Below are 19,712 nucleotides of genomic sequence, written 5' to 3'. Positions count from 1 at the left end.
CCAAAGTAGGAAGTCAAGAAAAAAAACGGGATAACAGGCAAGCATGGCCTTCGTGTACAGAATGAAGCAGGACAAAGGCTAATAGAGTTTTGCCAAGAGAACACACTGATCATAGCAAACACTCTCTTTTCCAATAGCACAAGAGGCGACTCTACACATGGACATCACCAGATGGTCAATATCGAAATCAGATTGATTATGTCCTTTGCAACCAAAGATGGAGAAGCTCTATACAGTCAGTAAAAACAAGACCTGGAGCTGACTGTGGCTCAGATCATGAGCTGCTTCTTGCAAAATTCCGGCTTAAATTGAAGAACGTAGGGAAAACCACTAAACCATTCAGGTATGACCTAAATCATATCTCTTATGAATACACAGTGGAGGTGAGGAATAGATTTCAGGGATTAGACCTGATAGACAGAGTGCCTGAGGAACTATGGATGGAGGTCCGTAACATTGTTCAGGAGGCAGCAACTAAATTAATCCCAAAGAAAAAGAAATACAAGAAAGCAAAGTGTCTGTCTGATGAGGCTTTACAAGTAGCTGAGGAAAGAAGGGAAGTGAAAAGCAAGGGAGAAAGGGGGAGATATATCCGACTGAATGCAGAGTTCCAGAGAATAGCAAGGAGAGACAAGAAGGCCTTCTTAAATGAACAATGCAAAGAAATCGAGGAAAACAACAGAATGGGAAAGACTAGAGATATTTTTAAGAAAATCGGAGATCTCAAGGGAACGTTTTGTGCAAAGATGGGCATGATAAAGGACAAAGAAGGCAGGGACCCAGCAGAAGCAGATGAGATTAAGAAGAGGTGGAAAGAATACACAGAAGAACTATACAGGAAAGATCTTAATGTCCCTGATAGCCATGAGAGTGCGGTCACTGAACTTGAGCCGGACATCCTAGAGTGTGAAGTCAAGTGGGCCTTAGGAAGCATTACTAACAGCAAAGCTAGCGGAGATGACAGTATTCCAGCTGAGCTATTTAAAGTCCTAAAAGATGATGCTGTTAAAGTGCTGCACTCAATATGCCAACAAATTTGGAACACTCAACCGTGGCCACAAGACTGGAAAATGTCAGTTTACATTCCAGTTCCAAAGAAGGGCAATGCCAAAGGGTGTTCAAACTACCGTACAATTGCGCTCATTTCACATGCCAGCAAGGTTATGCTCAAAATCCTACAAGCTAGGCTTCAGCAGCATGTGAACTGAGAACTACCGGAAGTACGAGCTGGGTTTCGAAGAGGCAGAGGAACTAGAGATCAAATCGCCAACATTCGCTGGATCATGGAGAAAGCAAGAGAATTCCAGAAAAGCGTCTATTTCTGCTTCATTGACTACGCTAAAGCCTTTGATTGTTTGGATCACAACAAACTGTGGCAAATTCTTAAAGAGATGGGAGTACCTGTCTCCTGAGAAACCTGTATGAGGGTCAAGAAGCAACAGTAAGAACCAGACATGGAACAACCGATTGGTTCAAAATTGGGAAAGGAGTACGACAAGGCCGCATATTGTCGCCCTGCTTATTTATCTTATATGCAGAGTACATCATAAGAAACGCCGGGTTGGATGAATCACAGGTCAGAATTAAGATTGCTGGGAGAATTATCAACAACCTCAGATATGCAGACGATACCACCCTAATGGCAGAAAGCAAAGAGGCTCTAAAGAGCCTCTTGCTGAGGGTGAAAGTGGAGAGTGCAAAAGCTGGTTTGAAACTCAACATTAAAAAAAACTAAGGTTATGATCTGGCCCCATCACTTCCTGGCATATGGAAGGGAAAGAAATGGAAGCAGTGACAGATTTTATTTTCTTGGGCTCCAAGATCACCGCAGACGGTGACTGTAGCCATGAAATTTAAAGACGCTTGCTCCTCGGGAGGAAAGCTATGGCAAACCTAGACAGCATAGTAAGAAGCAGAGACATCACCTTGCCGACAAAGGTCCGTCTAATCAAAGCTATGGTTTTCCCAGTAATAATATATGGCTGTGAGAGCTGGACTATAAGGAAGGCTGAGCGCCAAAGAATTGATGCTTTCGAACTGTGGTGCTGGAGAAGACTCTTACGAGTCCCTTGGACTGCAAGGAGGTCAAATCAGTCAATCTAAAGGAAGTCAACCCTGACTGCTCATTGGAAGGACAGATACTGAAGCTGAAGCTCAAATATTTTGGCCACCTAATGCGAAGAGAAAACTCCGTGGAAAAGACCCTGATGCTGGGAAAGACTGAAGGCAAAAGGAGAAGGGGATGGCAGAGGATGAGATGGCTAAATAGCATCACCAATGCAATGAACATGAATTGAGCACACCCCAGGAGAGAGTGGAGGACAGGAAGGCCTGGCATGCTATGGTCCATGGGGTCACGAAGAGGTGGACACGTCTTAACGACTGAACAATAACATGAAGACTTAAGACTCCTGTGTTTGCACGTTTTAAACTAGGGCCTAACTTTTTCAGAAAGAAGTTCAGGACTCTACAACCCCATTCTGACAGATTTGTCACTGAGTACAATTCCAGATTGAGTGATCTGAGAAATGGGAGACAGGAGCCAAAGCAGGCACACAATAATTTTTTTAAAAATAATTTTAGATCAATTTTTATTCCAACTCCCCAGAGAAATAAAGCTGTTGGTGAAAGACCGTTCCCCCAAAGATGTTCAGAGTGCTGCTGAAATTGCTGACCATCTGGCACTGAATAGAGGTGGCTGGGACGAAAGAAACCTCAGGAAGGGTGAATTTAAACCTATTTTTAAAACTTTACGTCAGAAGGAGGAAGTTAAGAGAGGGTATTCACTTGGACAAGAAGGAGGTTTCAGAATGTCCAGACCAAGAGAAAATTACCACAGCCAAGTAACAAACAGCAGGTAGAGAACATGTTTCAATTGTGGGAAGACCGGCCATTATAAGTTTCAATGCCTTAAGTCCACAACCCAGAGTATCTAGTCATGCTGTGAAGTTAGCTAAATGTGTTAAAGCCACCTACACAGGCTTTAGCAGAAAGCAATGACAAACCACAGATGGTGCCACAGGGTAATATTAAAGATCCGGAAATATTACCTGAAATGGTTATGTTGTGTAGTTTAAAGGTGTCAAATTTGCCCCAGCTAGATGATGAGCTCACAGAAATGGTACAGATAGGAGATCCAAAATATTTGGATATGCTGGATACAGGGGCTAAGACTTCATTAATTAGAGCAGATCTGGTGGAAGAAAAAGACATAACCCATGGATAAAAGGGATTAATGGCACCCACAGGGAAGTTCCAGTTGCCAGTGTATATCTACAATGGAGGTGTAGAAAAGGAAAATAAGAGATGGCTGTAAATTCTGAGCACACAGATACGGTGAGAGTTGGGAAAAATGTGATGGGGCAAGGAACCCAAATTCATATTTGCCCAGACCCTTCTGAAGAAAATTATTTGACTCAAACTGAAAATGAGAAAGAAAACTTGAGTAGGCCTCAGGAAAGCCTTGGTAGTAGTGCAGAGAGAACTAGAGGCAGCAGGCCCATTGCTCCGGCAACCCCTGAGTTTGGCCTAGAAGTACATCAGAGTTACACTGTAACAACAGAGCCACAACAAAGCGAGACTGTATTGAAACAGCTGACAAAAAGGGAAGCTTTTAAACAGCAGACTCTCACAGACCCAAGTCTAGAAAGTATCAGGAACATGGCTAAAAGAGACCAAATAGATTTGTCAACCCGCGGGGGCAATTTATCTGGAAAAAAGAGTTGCTATATAGATTGTGGATCCCTAGGAGAGGCAGATCTTTGAAGGAAGAGCCATTTGAACAGTTGGTACTCCTTGCCAAATACAGAAAAGAGTTGCTGGAAATTGCCCATAATCCACTTTGAGCTGGGCATATGAGAATAGGAAAAACAAAGAGGTTGATGGCTCATTATTTTTGGCCTAGTGTTGCGAGGGACACATATTTATTCTGTCAGTCTTATGAAATTTGTCAGTTGGTGGGTAAACAGGGCCATTTAGCAAAAGCCCTTTTACAGCCACTGCCAATAATAGGAAAAGTTTCCCATAGGGTAGCAGTTAACATCATTGGACCATTTCCACAACCTACCCAGAAGGGAAAGAAATATATCCTAACAGTGATAGGCTTTGCCACTAGATGTCCCGATGCAGAGTCCCTATCCTCAGTCAGGGTAGATTCTGTGGCGGAAGCACTGCTCAAGATCTTTATGAGACTAGGATTTCCCTCAAATTCTTTCAGATAGAGGCTCAGTCTTCCTCTCTGAGATAATGCAGGCAGTCTGGAAAATGTGTGGAATAAAGCATTTAAAGTCAACCAGTTACCATCCACAAACCAATGGGTTGATTGAGAACTTTAATGGCATCCTAAAAGAAATAATTAAGTTGTATGCTAACGAAAATGAGAAAGACTGGGATGACAAACTGCCCTGGCTGTTTTTTGTTTTCTTATAGGGAAATTCCATAGGTCTCTACAGGTTTTTCTCCATTTGAATTAATGTTTGGGAGACAGGCTAAAGGGTCCCTTTCCATTCTGAAGCAAGGTTGGGAAGGAGAGTTAAGGGAAGTCAAGACTTCCTCTATGGAGTATGTCTTGAGACTGAGACATTTTTTTGATTCCATGATGGAATTAGTGAAAGCCATTTTAACATCTGCTCAGGTAAAGCAGAAATCATGGTATGACAAAGATGCACATAACAGACAATTTGAAATGGGGGATAAAGTTATGGTATTCCTACCCACTAAGCGAGATAAAATGACAGCTGCCCGGGAGCGCCCATACAATATAAGGGACAGGGTGGAACCCATAGCAAAGCTAGAACCACCTAAAACAAAGAAACAAGTACGTGCTTTTCTGGGAATGGCCGAGTATTATAGAAGATTTATCCCCAAGTTTGGAGAGATTGCTATACCTCTGCATGCTCTCACCAAAAAATATCAGCCAAATTTGGTGCAATGGTTTGCAAAGTGACAAAAAGCCTTCACAGATTTTAAGGAAAAGTTAATAAAATACCCAATCTTACATGTACCTGACTATGGAAAGGCATTCTTAATATCCACTGATGCTTCAGGCTCAGGTCTGGGGGCTGTTCTGATGCAAGAACAAGAGAATGTAAGACATCCCATGGCATATCTAAGCCGAAAGCTGAACCAACATGAGAAAAATTATTTCACGGCACAAAAAGAATGTCTGGTCATTGTGTGGGCTTTAAGTAAGCGGAAGTGCTACATATGGGGTCAGCAATTTACCTTACTGACTGACCATAATGCCTTAAGATGGTTGCACTCCATGAAAAACAGCAACTCCCAATTACAAAGATGGTCCTGGGGTTTGCTGGACTACCACATGTCAATCTTCTCTATATATAAAAGTCAAAAATTGTGTGTGGGTTTGTGTATTTGTGGCTGGCTGCAGGCCAGTCTGTAATGCAGGGAATAAGGGGGAGCTGCCCTGGGTGTAATCACACTGTAGGGGCCCACTGAGCCTGACATTTGGGCCCTACAGTTGCTGCCCCTTTTACTTCACATTCTCACTTGCCAGAGTGTGTGACAGGAGTCACTGGGCTACATTATTACTTTGTTTGTACTTTCCCGTACTAACAAGAACACCCTCTCAATCATGGTACAGGCCAGGTTTCTGATTTCAGCTATGAGTCATCCTATTGGCCATCTTTCATTCTATTGGTCTCTCTCCCATTCACTCTGACTTCCTTCACCTTGGATTGGCTGGCCGCCGTTTGTTCCCTCCCCTTTACTCATGGTTTCTTTTCTGACTGTGGAGAGCATTTAGTTTCTCTCCCCTCTTCCTGCAGTATCCAGCCCCTGAGCAGGTTAGTGTTAACTATCTTTACCCCTTTCAATGCCAGATGTATGTGTTAGTAGTGTGTGATTAACACTAATGTGAAATGTGGTGCGGTGTGTGCTTGCCTGTCTGAGGGGCTGGGATGGCACAGTGGAGTGGAGACTTAGGGCTTTAGTCATAAAGAGTGAACTGGGGGGAACTGAGAAGCCAATTGCAAAATGAAGGGCAAAATAGCAGAGTTTTATGCGTAGCTGAATTGAAGATTTTTGGGTTTGTGTGTTTGTGGCTGGCTGCAGGGCTGTCTGTAAGACAGGGCATAAGGGGGAGCTGCCCTGGGCCTAATCACACTGCAGGGGCCTACTGAGCCTGCCATTTCTCTCTCCTCTTCCTGCAATATCCAGCAAGGAAGCCTCTGTTGAACATTTTAATAGTGTTATGAGATTCAGTGTGGATTATATTGTAGTAGTGGTTACAGATTCAGTCTCTTGCATTTTTAGTAGTGTTCTTTATTCAATTTGCTCATTATAATTGTTGTGCTTTTTTAATCAAGTCTGGTGGATTCAACTTTTCACCTTTCTTACGGGGCCTTTCTGAGAAGCGTAAACCTACCTTAATGTGTTTCTAACAAATAGTGCCTATGACAAAATTACATCCAATGCCGACTATATCAGCTAGTAGAACATATAAAAGGCAAAGATAACACCTTGGCGGACACCTTGTCTAGGTATCCTGTTACATTAAACTTAAAAAATAAAGAAGCCAGTTAAGCTGCATATAACATCTCCAATTAAATAAGAAAGAAGCAGATGAGTTCAATGCAGTTGCAGCAAGGTGATCGACAACTCTCACAAAAGAAAAGAAGAACCGAAGAAAGAAGAAAGGAAAGACCAAAAGCTAAGAACTGTGCCAAAGAGACTTTTATCATGAACTGTATCCAGTGTCCAGTTCCAGAGGGGTGACCGGCAAACCCCTAAGAAGAAAAGAAGATTAGAAGACCCGAAGAAAGAAGATTATATACAAACGTAAAATGTAAATGGGTTAGGGTACCCTTATTTTTGGGTAAACCTACCCTTATTTTTGGAAAAGCTGCACACTGTCCTTAGTTAAGCACAGTGTTACACTTCTCAAAAAGGAGGGGGTAACATCGTGATTCCACATGCACAATATGTAAATAGGAAAGGTTTGTATATATGTATGGTGGCTGGTATGTATCTGGAATGATTGACAGGTGAGTGTCGGGGGGGGGGGATTGGCAGAGTGTGAGCAGGCATGACAGTTTGGCAAGTGGAAGAAAAGGGGAGTGGCTGAGTGAGAATGGAATGCAGTGTGATTGGATGAGAGCTTGTGCAGGAAAAGGTGGGGTGAGTGCTTCTAGAGAGTCAGATAAGTCTGGGAGTAAGGTAGATTGGGTACAGCTAGATAAATCGGAGATTAGATTGGGAGATAAGAGTGAGAACATCTAGTGTGATCGTCTGTGGGTTAGAGAGTATGTCAGATTGTGTGAGAGAGGGTGTGAGAGGTTTTGAACATAGAACTAAAAGCAAGAGTTATATTGTGTATTTTATAGTGTTGCCTTAATTTAATCATCATTCCTGATATCCTTTCCTCATCCCAACCCAGTTCCTATTTCTAATCCTGTTGTACCAAACAAACCTTCTTTGTTTTCAGTTTTAAAAGACAGTTTCCTTTTTAGTTATTAAGAAGGGTTTTGTGAAATAACCCCCACATGCTGGCTGCTTGGTCTGTGCTACCAAAAAGAAAGAAAGCAGCTCAAAAAGAGGTTATTGGTGGCAGCAACTGAGAAAGTGGTGAAGCATCACAACACACAAACAGAGGGTTGTGGGTGAGAGCGTAAAAGTGGCAGTGTGAGGACAGACACTGACCAAAGCACTTGACCTGGTGACTAGAAGCAGAATCGTGAGGAGGTCAAAATGGCCTCAGGTCCTTACACAGCTCACATTCTTGGGTACAGATTTTCATAGAGTTAGAAGGAACCTCACGGTCATCTAGTCCACCCCCTGCTCTGTGTGTGTGTGTGTGTGTGTGTGTGTGTTTAATTTGAAGGTTTCACTAAAAGGGTATTGGAGTCAGTTAGCCCCTAATTAAGCTGAAGGGGTAATTGGGAGTACTTCACAGCCAAAGTGTGTGTGTGTGTAGAGGGGTCTAAATGGCTCCAAACAAAAAATAAAATAAGAAACATGGTGTGAACTCAGACATAATGTCACTTCAGCTGCACAATATTAATGCTGCCGTTAAGATAAGCAGGTGTCAATCTGTATTTTTGTGCATTAATTAACCAACAATTTGCCATGCTGGGTGCATGCCGTGGCTATTTTGAATATTCAACCCCTGATCGGGCCAGTTGGGGATTGCTACATGATGTCCATACCCTGACACAATAGATTAATTGTGGGTTAAACAACCCACAGTTAACCTACAGTTAGTAGCTAGATTAACTGTGGGTTGTTTAACCCACAATTACATATAGTGTCCACGTTTGAACATCACGTAGCAACCCCCAATTCGGGGTAGAATATTCAAAAAGGCAGTGGAATGTAGGTTAATTAGCCCATAATTTGTCCCAGTTATGTATAGGAACAGCCCCACAGAAAACAGCTGAGAACACAATGGCACCATTACGTGCCCTAGCAGTTAAGATAAGAGGGTGCTTTAGTATTGATTTGCTGACCACATCTCCTGAGAGTTGAAAACAATGCCCATGAATGATGAGTTAGCAACACAATAGCTGCTTTTTGTTATGTTGATCCAGCAGTTAAGATAAGGAGATGCTCTCCTTTCATTGCTGACTTTTTGGATCATAGGAAGAGCACTGCCAAGAGCACCAACAAAAGGAAAGTGAAGAAGGCCATCTCCAGGAGAGTGGAATCGCTGGTTCCAGGCTTTGACAGGCCCTTGGGAACAGGGTTTTCAATGGGCCCTCTCTCTCTGTGTGCATGTGCACCGCCTCCTCACTTATTTTGGTGCTGCACATTTGCTTGCTTCTCCCTTGGGGTCCAAGCTGCACACCAGAGGGAAGTGAGTTGTAGTCATAAAAAATATGCCACCCTCCAGATGTTTTGGACTACAACTCCCATCAGCCTCAGCTAGCATACCCAATGGCCAGGAGTGATGGGGGTTGTAGTCCAAAACTTCTGGGGAGCACTTGGTTGGGGAAGGCTGGGATAAGGTATGCAGACAATCAGCACCTACAGGAAAATGGCTGGAAATGCAATTGTAGGTTGCCTGCATCAAAGGATATAGTAGGACATGTACACACACAGCCACTGAATGGACAGGGGCAGGTGAAGAGGTGGGCTCACCGAGGCCTGCCTGTGTGTATTGGATAGGATTCCATGGACCTTGACTTGGCTCCGGTTGGCTTCCGCTACCTCCACCCATAGTTCCTTGGCTCGCATTTCACTGGGACCATAAATCCGGGATATGTAGTAGCTATGGTTGTCTTCCTGTGTAGAGAGAAACAGATCAGGTTACTACAGAGCAGGGGTAGGTCACCTGCTGCCTTCCAGATGTTTTGGAGTGCAGCACCCATAATCACTGTCCATTGGCCATGTTGGCTGGGGCTGATGGAAGTTGTAGTCCAAATCATCTGGCGGTCACCAGATTGCCTACCCCAGCTAGAAAGATAAGTTGCGCCTTTTGCTAAAGTGATGAATCTCTATAAAAATTGCCAAAGTGATGAATCTCCCTAATGACTGGAAATTTCAGTTTTGAGATTTATTAATTACAGAGCTGCAGTGTAATTGATTATTGTAATTCATTTAATTAGCTGATTACATTTAATGGATCATATGAATTTTAGTTGATAAAATGATCTGTCGATTAAATGTGCATATAGGCAAACAATATTTCTGAAGCAAGAAGCGTACATCTTTTGTTTTTAGATGATGCATGCATGTATCCTAGCAATCATCATCTTAGAAGAGACATTCCAGAGAGAGAGAGAATAGGGGATACCTCTTTTAAGATGGAACTTGCTACCTGCAATTTTTATTTTAAAAAAAATAATGCAGCATTTTTGCCACCGTTTTTTAAAATGTATTAATCTCTAACAGATTCATTGATTAAATGGTGTAGCCCTAATTTATGATGATGATGATGATAATGATGGTGACGCACTATTGCTAAAATGTGCATTGGTGCCATTCATTGGGGGGTAACACTCTAGCTCCGGGGCTGAACAGAAAGTATCTCTGGGTGTTTTACAGTAGATCTGCAAGACTTTCTGACTCCCAACGCTTTAACAAGAGCATTTAAAAATGAAAGTAAAAAAAACTTCTGTGCCATGGTTGGTCTTAGGATAATTTCTTATCTCTCAGGGGCTTTCTGCTTCTGTTTTAAATGCAGGATCACAACGACTCCCTTTTTCCCTGCTTCCTTCTCCCTCGCCCCCTTCCCTCTCCTTCTCCCCATATCTGAGCCTTCCATTATCTTTCATTGACCTTGCTCCTCTTCTTGAGGCTTTTACTCTTTTCACAGAGGAAACTGAAGCAGATAGCTCATTATCTGCAATCTATTTAAAAACGGAACAAAGGGCATTTAGTACAGGAGACCCCCTGGAGGCTCAGAGCAGGGTCACAGCATCATGTAAACAGCCTGCAAACTTCAGTGGAGCACTCTCAGTCACAGGATAAAAGCTCTGTGTGAAGGAGCCCTTGGTCTCCGTGTTCAATCTTCACCAGTAAAATGGGATTGTTAATTGTTTGACCAGGGTTTTGTGCAGCTTTACCGGCCACTCTGAGAGTTTAGTATTAGAACCCCTGATCTACAGTAACTCAGGTGAAGATTTGAATTTGTATGTGCAATTTGTATGGCTCGTGGGATGCCGCTGCCCCTTCACTGGGAGGGGCCATAGCTCAGTGGTAGAGTACCTGCTGTGCATGCAGAACGTCCCAGGTTTGATTCCCAGCATCTCTAGGTAGGACAGGAAAAGCTCCTGCCTGAAACCCTGGAGAGATGCTTGCAGGTCAGTGTTGACAGTACTGGCCTAGATAAACCTTTGGTCTGACTCTTTATAAAGCAGCTTCCTAGGGGCAAAATCTGACATAAGTCCTACTTAGAGTACACCCATTGAAATGAATGGGACTTAAGTTAGTCATTACTAACTTAAGTCCCATTTATTTCTCTACTCTAAGTAGGACTTGCATTGGAATTTGCCCTAGGTTCCCCCACTAATTTGTACTTGGCTCTGATTAGTGGACTTCAGGGTTCGTATAAAAAAACAAAGTAGATCTCACTAAGCTAAAGTCTGCCTACTGAGCTAAGGTTATTACACTGTGCTTGCTGCTCCATTTTTTCCCACATTGTCCCTTTAAATGTCTTGAGGTCAGAGAAGGAGAGGGAGAAAACAGAAAATAGCTTCCATTTGAGAGATCTAGTTCTATCTCCCAAAGGGACCATTTTTTTCTGGCTTGGTGATGGGGCACAGAACAGAAATTCTATTTATAAAGAAGCATTTAATGTGGCAGGAGGCTTCCCCTCTCCTCTCAATTTGTCTCCTTTCCTGAGGTGGGAAGAGGAAAATTCAAATTTTTATGTTGGGAAGGGGGTGGAAAGAAGCTATCCCAGGCCCTTTCCTAGTGACAAAGACCTTTAATGCTTCGTGATCACCCACCACTTGGGACTGAACTGCTGGAGTGATTATTTGGTTAATTCTTTCACTGCCCTATGGAGCTGAATTGCCACCTTTCTTTACAGACCACCATGAAGATGACAGATTGTGGTCACTAAAAACGGAGAATTGTCTCCTCCCTCTTAAAAGTCCATCTACATGATAACTGTGTGGCAAATAACTAGATTGGACCCCATTTCCAATATTTTTAAAATTATTATTATTACTTATCATTTGTACCCACCATTTCTCTACTGAGCTCAGGCCATCATACGTTGATGCGGGATACCCCATGTTATCTTCACAACAACCCTGTGAGGCAGGTTAGGTTAAGAGAACGACTTGTCCAAGATCACCCAGTGAGTTCATGGCTGTATGGGTGGTCTAAGTTATATGATCCCTCCAGCCAAACTCTTATAGTCTAATCCAGAGGTGGGCAACTTGTGGCCCTCCAGATGTTTTGGCCTACAGCTTCCATGTTTCCTCATCACTGGCTATGCTGGCTAAGGCTGATGAAACCTGTAGGCTAAAACATCTAAAGGGCTACAAGTTGCCCACCTCTGCTCTAACATCTACACTACACTGGCAATTAAAAATTGCCATGCTGGATCTGGCCAATGGCCCATTTGGCTCAACATTCTGTCTCCCAACAATGGCTGGTCACATGCCCCAGGAAGGCTAACGCGTAGGGCAAGAAAAACGTGCCCATCCATTCATTCTCCAGCATCAGGTAATCAGAGATATATCTCCTCTCTAAATGTGCAGGCTGTGCTTATGACTGTCATGGCTAATCATTCCTGGCACACTTGTCCTCCACATATTTATTAAATCCTGGCTAAGAGCCGTTTCTGGTTGTAGACATCACAACATCCTGTGGAAGTGAGTTCCCCGGGTTAATTGCACATGACATTAAGAAGTTCTGCTTTTGTTCTGCTTGGTTGCTGCTTATACATTTCAGTGGCGTGTGTGTGTGTTTCTCTGTTCTCTCCAATCTTCTTCTAAACTTCTGTTGTGCTCTCTGTTTCAGTCATAATTGTTTTCTCTGCAGGGATTTTGTGTCTTCACTTGCACCCTTGATCACCATGACCCCTTCTGACGACATTACACAGATATTCTAATTTCTTCCTGGCTCACATGAAGCTTTATTCTGGCCAAATCGGTCTTGGAATGCCACCAAAAAATCATGTGGATTTCACAGCAGTCATGCTAAAGGCAGGATTAGGTCTTCCATATATGGTTTGGCTTCTGTTTTAAGCGGGTTGGTGGGCCAAATTTCCGATGTTGTCAGGAATGGGTGTTAATTCAGAATTTCTCCCCCATCCCACCCCCCAGTGCTTCAAGACAAGGCTGTTAACTCAGAGGTCTTGATCCAGTGTTCCCCCTTTAAAAAAAGGAAGAAATTGGATTTGTCAACAAGACTAGAAGGCAAGTAAGTTGGCTAGGAAAAAGAACAGCCTGAACAATTAATTGCCTTTCTGCAGCCTGGGGATTTGCAATGCTTCCTAAATGAAAAGCCTTGGACCTCATTGTTGACCTGGAAGCCCTGCTGAGAAGATCAATGGATCACAGAGAGCAGATGTGTCAGGCTTCCCTCATCTTTTTTTTTTCTTTTGCTGTGGCTGTACTCTGCTTCTTGAAGAAATTCATTTGCACCGAGTGGAATCCACCAGCAGCGCTCAGCAGAATTCCACTTTCTTTCTAGTTACCCCAGTCATTACTACAAGTCATTGCTACAAGCTCTTTATAGTCCTCGGATGCCACAATTAGCACACTCCCCAGGGAATTTTCTCCCAGGCCAGGAATCACCATGCTAGTTTTTCCTCCAAACCCTACTCCCCTCTGATCCTTCAAACCAGTAGTTTTAGTACTGGCAGGGGGTCTCTGAGATGTAAGCTCAGCTTGAAGATGGACACTGCACCTCCTATCCAACCGCCCTAGAGGACCCTCTGGCAGAGGGCTCCTACAGACAGCTACCCTCGGTCACTCTTGCAGGAAATGTACTCTGCACATGCTCAGGCACTCTAATCTTCAAACATGAGCCCTGGCAGAGAAAGCAGATTCTGTGGGAGCCTCAGCCCAAAGGAAGCCTGGGGGTATGTCAGGATGGTATGTTCAGAACCAAGATTTCCTGAAGGGTGTGTGTGGGCCCAGAAGCATGTCTGAGATATCAAAGGGGTACTTCTTGGACCATCATCACCCATGTTGGCCTGAGTTTCTCCTTTGCGCGTACACAGGCTAGGAGCTTCCAAATGTGTTCTCAATAAAGTAAGTGTGGGGGAAAACAAACGAAAACAGCAAATGCCGGGGATGGGTGGACTTGGCAGCTTTCACACTTCGGCATGTGCTCCATCATGACCTCATTGCTGGATCATTACTATGTCCCAATCCGCCACCTTGATTTCGTTACAGCAGGAATTAAGAGGAGAGAAAGAAAACAAGCACAGGGGAGGGGAAAGGGGGGGGGGAACATGAGGAAGGAAGCATGAAAAATGAGGTAGAACTTTACAGTCTAGTTATGTTATCTTGCAGACATTTTTCACTGCCTTTTTTTCTCTGAGGCCTTGTTTAACCTGAATCCTCTAGCAAATGTGGGAGATTGCAGGGTGGGGTTGCTGCTATGTCTGTCAAAAGACAGGCACTATGAAGTAGGTTAAAAGAACCTTTCATTGGAGAAGGTTAAGTTAATGTAGGAGCATGCAAGCTTTCAGCATCCACACAGCAGCCCTTCATCAGATGTGATGAAGAATTCTGCAGAAGACAAAAGGTTGTATTCCACATTAAGTCGACCCAGCAAAGAACACCCTTTTCATTCTGAGCAAAGTAATACAGATTATGTGTAATTCCATGAAAACAGCTCCTGCTTAAAACCTTCCTGCTCCTTTGTTTTACAAGCATTCACCTCTGCTAGGCTAATCATCAGCATGTACACAAAAGATGTAATATCGGCAGTGGGAGTGGGAGATGTGCAGGGGATGGATGAGCATTGCAAAATGGTTCGATATTTGCTTGGCTCCTGGGGCACCACGAAAATGACAATCCAGAAATCTAAGGCAGATCCTTCCCAAAACCAGTTTTCCATTTTGCTATATGGTGATTACCAGAGAAAACTTTGTTGGTATGTTGGAGAAACCTGGGGTGTAGGGTCCACAATGTATTGTATTTTTTGTTTATTTCCCACTTATTTGTATTTTTTTTATGTGATACTCCTTTTGCCATGGCCTTTGGCTTGTACAATAAATATGTGTAAATTGCATACTGTGATTACAGATAGCCCAGATCAATCCAAAAGGTGAAGATCTACAAAGCAGAGATCGGAGAAGACGCAAAAGTGTGTGTGTGTGTGTGTGTGTGTGTGTGTGTGTTGGGGGGAGATCTGTGAGGGCAATGCAAGAGCCAAATTTAGTAATAATAGGCCCCAGTTTTCCACAAAGAAGCTATAATCAGGGCTTTACCAATGCTACACCCATGAGCTTGCAAATGACCCCCATCTTTTGCAGCACAGACATCCTCCTCCCTTCCTGCCACACTCTGGGGAGACACCCATCAGCTCTTTAGTCAAAACCACCCGTTGCTGAATTTTGGAAGGCAGCCCCGTTCCAGTTGGCTGTGCCCATTTGGAAGATGCTGGCATGATGCCTTCCCTGATGTCTCACTCCTGCACTAGTCAAAGCCTCCGGGGCTGCCACCGCCTCTGCCTCCAGCATAAATTCTCTCCTTCTACCTTTCTTCTGGCTTCCAATCTGATTAAGCTATAGGACAGTTGATTTTGTTTAAATATTAGGAAAAAATGCCTTAATTCAAAGAGGAGTCCAGCTATGAGGATGAGCTGCCCAGGAACGCTACAGAATCTGTTCCTGGCAGTTTTTAAGGGGGAAAAGCCCAGCAAATATTTTATTGCAGGTGTCTTAAAGTATAGGACACCTACAAAATGCTATCAGGTGTTCTGCTTTGGGACAGTGTCTCAGGTTAGACGAGTTCTCTTCTAGGGTCGCCAACTTTTCAAGTGTCTTCTGTGGCTGAGCTTTTATCAGCGACTTGAACTGTAGGAATTAGCACCTCAATTTGAGGATCACTTTGATATCCATGATAAGAATGTTCCATGTGCAAATTTCTGCTGATCAAGCCACTATTAAAGACACAGCTGCAGATAAACAAAGTAAAAAATTATGTAATGGCAAAAAAAGGCACAGCTGCAGGGGCTGGCAGAAAAGTTGGCAATTCCTTCCCCTCTCTACAGATGCATACTGCACATAGATTTCTCACATAAGGCCCCAAATCTCTCTACCCCCACCCCCCAGCAACAAGCAGTAATGCCTTGAAATGAAGTGAGCGGCTGCAAGTAGGCTTCTAAATTCTGCACTACCTGTCCACAGCTGAAGTGTGCAAAACTTTGCAGCTATAGCTGCTGGCACCACACCGACAAAGTGTGTGATGCATTTTTCCTCTCTATTGATTTTAATTAATTAAAATTCACTCCCCCTTTCATCTTAGACGCAGCTTACGCTTGGATTCCAAAGCGCATAGACAATGTGCCATTGATCTGCACCAGTCACAGAATTCTCCCTCTACAATCAAACACCTTCTTAGGCCATCCACTTCTCACATGCTTCATGACACATTAAAGGGGCATATCAACCTTCAACAACTGGATTGGATAAAGGGCTTGCCCTTTCTCAGACATTACCTTGTCCTCCTTCATTACAGGAGGAGTGTCTCTTTTTTTAAAGCTTACTTTGTGCCCTTATACCTGTGACCCATTCACCATAGGCACCTCACCAATGGGAGTTGTATAGTCAATGTTATTTTCAAGGAGGGAGAGAATTTCAACCCCAAATTGCAATTCAGGCAGAGGAAGCTCATTTGTACTGGAACACAAGCAAAGATGTGGGCCAAGTTACACTGGACACTGCAGAAGTCTGATCTGATCTTCTTTCTCGCTCTCACTCACTATTCATTTTTAAATACATTTTTAAAATTGATTTTAAAATTTAATTTTCCAGAAGGGAAAAGGAACACGAACAGCAACATACTAAACTGTCAACTTGTGTCAACATTTCCTCTTCCTTATATCAACAAAAATGGGTTACCAATCATTATAATTTGTTGACTATTCCAAAACTGTTTAAACCACTTCCATTGTTGCTCAAACTTAGCACAAGACCTCCCTCCCTAACTAGTTCCAATAAACCAGTTAATGTATTTAAAACTGCATAATCCCATAATTTAATGTATCACTCTCTAATTCCTGGCATTTCATTAGATTTCCAACGCTTTGCATATACTACTCTAGCTGCAACAATCATAAAGGAGTTTTTCCTTATCCTTTTTTTATCAACCCTTTAAAGTTTCATAATAAAAAAACCGTTGGGGTCAAGAGTTAACTCCATCCCCCACCTCCCATTCTCTCTCCCTCTTTTTAATCCTTCCCACCCATCAGTTTTCAGTAAAGGGGCAAATGGCTCCCTCAGGTTATTTGCATCAAAAAATGGCACTGGAGAAAAGGGTTGAATTCATTTATTTCAACAATGTTCACCTTGCCCTTCAGCATAACGTTCTCTGGGCAGCTAGTGAAATCCAAAAGTTCTCACAACAACCCACAAGGTAGGTTTGGCAGACACATGGTGATTAACCTGAGGTCATCTAGTGAGCAGGGATTTGAATCCAGATCTTCCTGAACTTTGTCTAGCGCTCTACACCCCACTGGCCCCCTCCTCTAGCACCACAGTCCCAATTAAATCACCTTCCCTTGTGTGGCTGTTTGTTTTTAATTTTTAAAAAGCCCTCTACCATTTCATCTACTTCATCCCTTAGTACTGGGAGAACAGAAGCCAATGCCAAATGATATGAAATGAAATGTGACAAGAATCCAGGTCTGGACACAACCTTATTTTGTGGGCTTATATTGGAAAAGAGGGGGGTGTTTGGCATAATTTACTTAGGGCGCACTCCTATGCAAGTTTAGACAGAAGAAAGTCCTACAACTCCCAGCATGCCCCACCTACTTATACTATGCTGGCTGGGGCATGCTGGGAGTTGTAGGACTTTCTTCTGTCTAAACATGCATAGGATTGCACCCTTAGAAAGTGAAGATGTGGTCTTGCAGGGCTGCCCATCAGGGGGAAATGTAAGGAAAATTCAGGTCCAGTCAGTGGTGCAGTGAAGTAATTTTAGATTCTAGATTTAATGGCCTTACGCAGCCTCCCCCTTTAGCTGGAAATATGTATTACTTTGCTTACTTCCAAAGCCAGTCCTGCTGCATTTGGGTTCCTTCCTGTTCATTCTGGTGAATGGGGCCCTAGACCTCCCCCCCAAAGTCTTACCCTGACAGCACCAACACAACTGCACAAGGCCTGCACTTCTCTCCACGGCAGCACCACACAGCTTTTTCTACAAACACTCCCTTGTGTTGTTTAGCACTGCAGTGCCAAAAATAAGGACACAGGACAGTCTTGTGCATGTAGGGGTAAAGAAAAGTGCCCTTTGCTAGTGAAAAAGAGCAGTCATCTTTTGCACCACTGGCTCCATCTCCTTGCCACTGAGCAATGTTAAGAACGTAAACAGAAAATGGAGAGGCAGAGGACAGCTAGGTGGGGGGGGGGGGGAGTGACACCACTCCAGGAGTCAGAACTGTCCTACATAAACTGCATGTGGCTTTAGAAAGAAAGCAATGCGTACTTGAGTCAGGTAGCTTCCTGTCCAAACAAAACAATCCAAGGTTGTGAAACGTTTCTTCTGTAACACTCACCACAATCTGTGTTTCATTGTCTGTCAGAGTGTCAATAGCCAAGCTCCTTCCAACGAGATCCTGGCTGATCCGGGTCCTCTTGTCTTCTGGTGAGGTTTCCCGTGCCTTCCGCTCCCAGGACTGATGTTCCACCCCTACCACGGAAGCATGTCCCTGGGTCCAACCTGTCAGGAGATAATTAAAAGTAGGAAATATTTCCTACTATAGGAAGGCCCTCTGAGGTGATCTTCTGTAATGCTGTTTTATCATCATCATCTTATACAAAAGCAATATTTATCTGCGTTTATTTAATTAATTTCTATTCCGCCTTTCGGACAAAAAAGGCACTCAAGGTGGCTAACAATAAAATCCAATAAAATCCAGCCACAACGTCTTTTTAGTAAAGGCTTGTCAAATTCGGCTAATTGTTGGAGGTGTAATGCAGTCAATGCTTCTTTTATTCATATGTTTTGGAAATGCCCAATGGCTGCCTCCTTTTGGGAGGAAGCTATTGTACAGATAAAAGTTGTATTGGAAAGCTCTTTAATTTTTACTGATGTAAATGTTCTTTTAAACTACTTACCTGCTTCTTGGAATGTAACACATGGTCAGTGTAACTATTTTTCACGCCCTTTTGGTTGCTAAAACACTGATACTACGATATGGAAGGATAAAAGCTCACCGCCTGTAATGCAATGGACTGAAGACTTAACAACACTAGCAACATTTGAAAGAGTGGTATATAGGCATAACTTGCAAATGAACTTATATGCGGATATTTGGTCTGCTTTTACTGAAGTTTATGTGTAACCTATTTTTTCCCTTTTTTTCTCTCGAATATTGTAATATTAGAAACTGAGGATTTTTTAACATGTCGTATTTTTATTTCATTCTTTTTTTAGGTTTTGTAATATTTTCAGTTTGTATTATTTTGTAAAAAAATCACACTAAAAGATTAATTAAAAAAAATCCAGATTAACAAAATCTTAATTAAGACAAAACATCAAAACAAATATATGGAGGAAGCAATCCTATGGCTCCCAAAGTCTGGGGGGCTGATAGGATAATTTGGATTCCTGGATCTGAGGTCAGAGACACTGCTCTGACCTCAGATATAGGTATCTGAGCTCCCTTTCCCCTCATACCTGGCATGGAGACAACCCCACCAGCTGCCTCTCTGAGGTTGCAAAGGCGATGTCAGAGAGCAGAGAAAGTGCCGGTGGGCGGGAAGGAGAGGAGACTGGGGAGGCCATCTTACACCATGTCCCCAGGCCTCCCCAGTCTCCTTCCCTCCCACTCCACACAGCTCCAGCTAGACAGGTGAAAAAGCCCAGCTAGCCAAAATGCAGAACAGGAGGAGATCGCCTCCGCCACTCCTCCCACTCTTCATTGGAGGGCCGTAAGTTTACATTTGGAGGCTTACGGCCATCCCGATAGGATTGTGCCCCGAAAACACAATGAAAAACAGAAGAATAAAGAAATAAACAGCACCAACCAATTAAAACCCCCTTTAGCAATATATCAGTTTATATGCTAAAGGTCTGCCTGAATACAAACGTGTTTGCTTGCTAACCACAGGGGGC

The 19,712-nt window shown here is 43.2% G+C and overlaps 1 protein-coding gene across 2 annotated transcripts in view; it reads right to left on the bottom strand.

Annotated features, from left to right (window-relative positions):
- PLXDC1 (plexin domain containing 1) overlaps positions 1-19,712 on the bottom strand; it is a 96,843-nt gene that overhangs the window by 46,519 nt on the left and 30,612 nt on the right. For both annotated transcript variants that reach the window (XM_084808295.1, XM_084808296.1), the window contains exons 2-3: positions 18,151-18,314; positions 9,097-9,240 (exon numbers count right to left, since the gene is read on the bottom strand). In XM_084808295.1, the coding sequence (XP_084664421.1) occupies positions 9,097-9,240; positions 18,151-18,314 (308 nt within the window). The remainder of the gene's footprint in view (positions 1-9,096; positions 9,241-18,150; positions 18,315-19,712) is intronic.

Source organism: Heloderma suspectum, chromosome 6, assembly GCF_057233095.1.
Source record: "Heloderma suspectum isolate Gila_16-S chromosome 6, 16-S_ref, whole genome shotgun sequence".
Classification (NCBI taxonomy): Eukaryota; Metazoa; Chordata; class Lepidosauria; order Squamata; family Helodermatidae; genus Heloderma; species Heloderma suspectum.
Note: the sequence above shows the minus strand (reverse complement) of the source record. Positions and strands in the feature narration are given on the sequence as shown.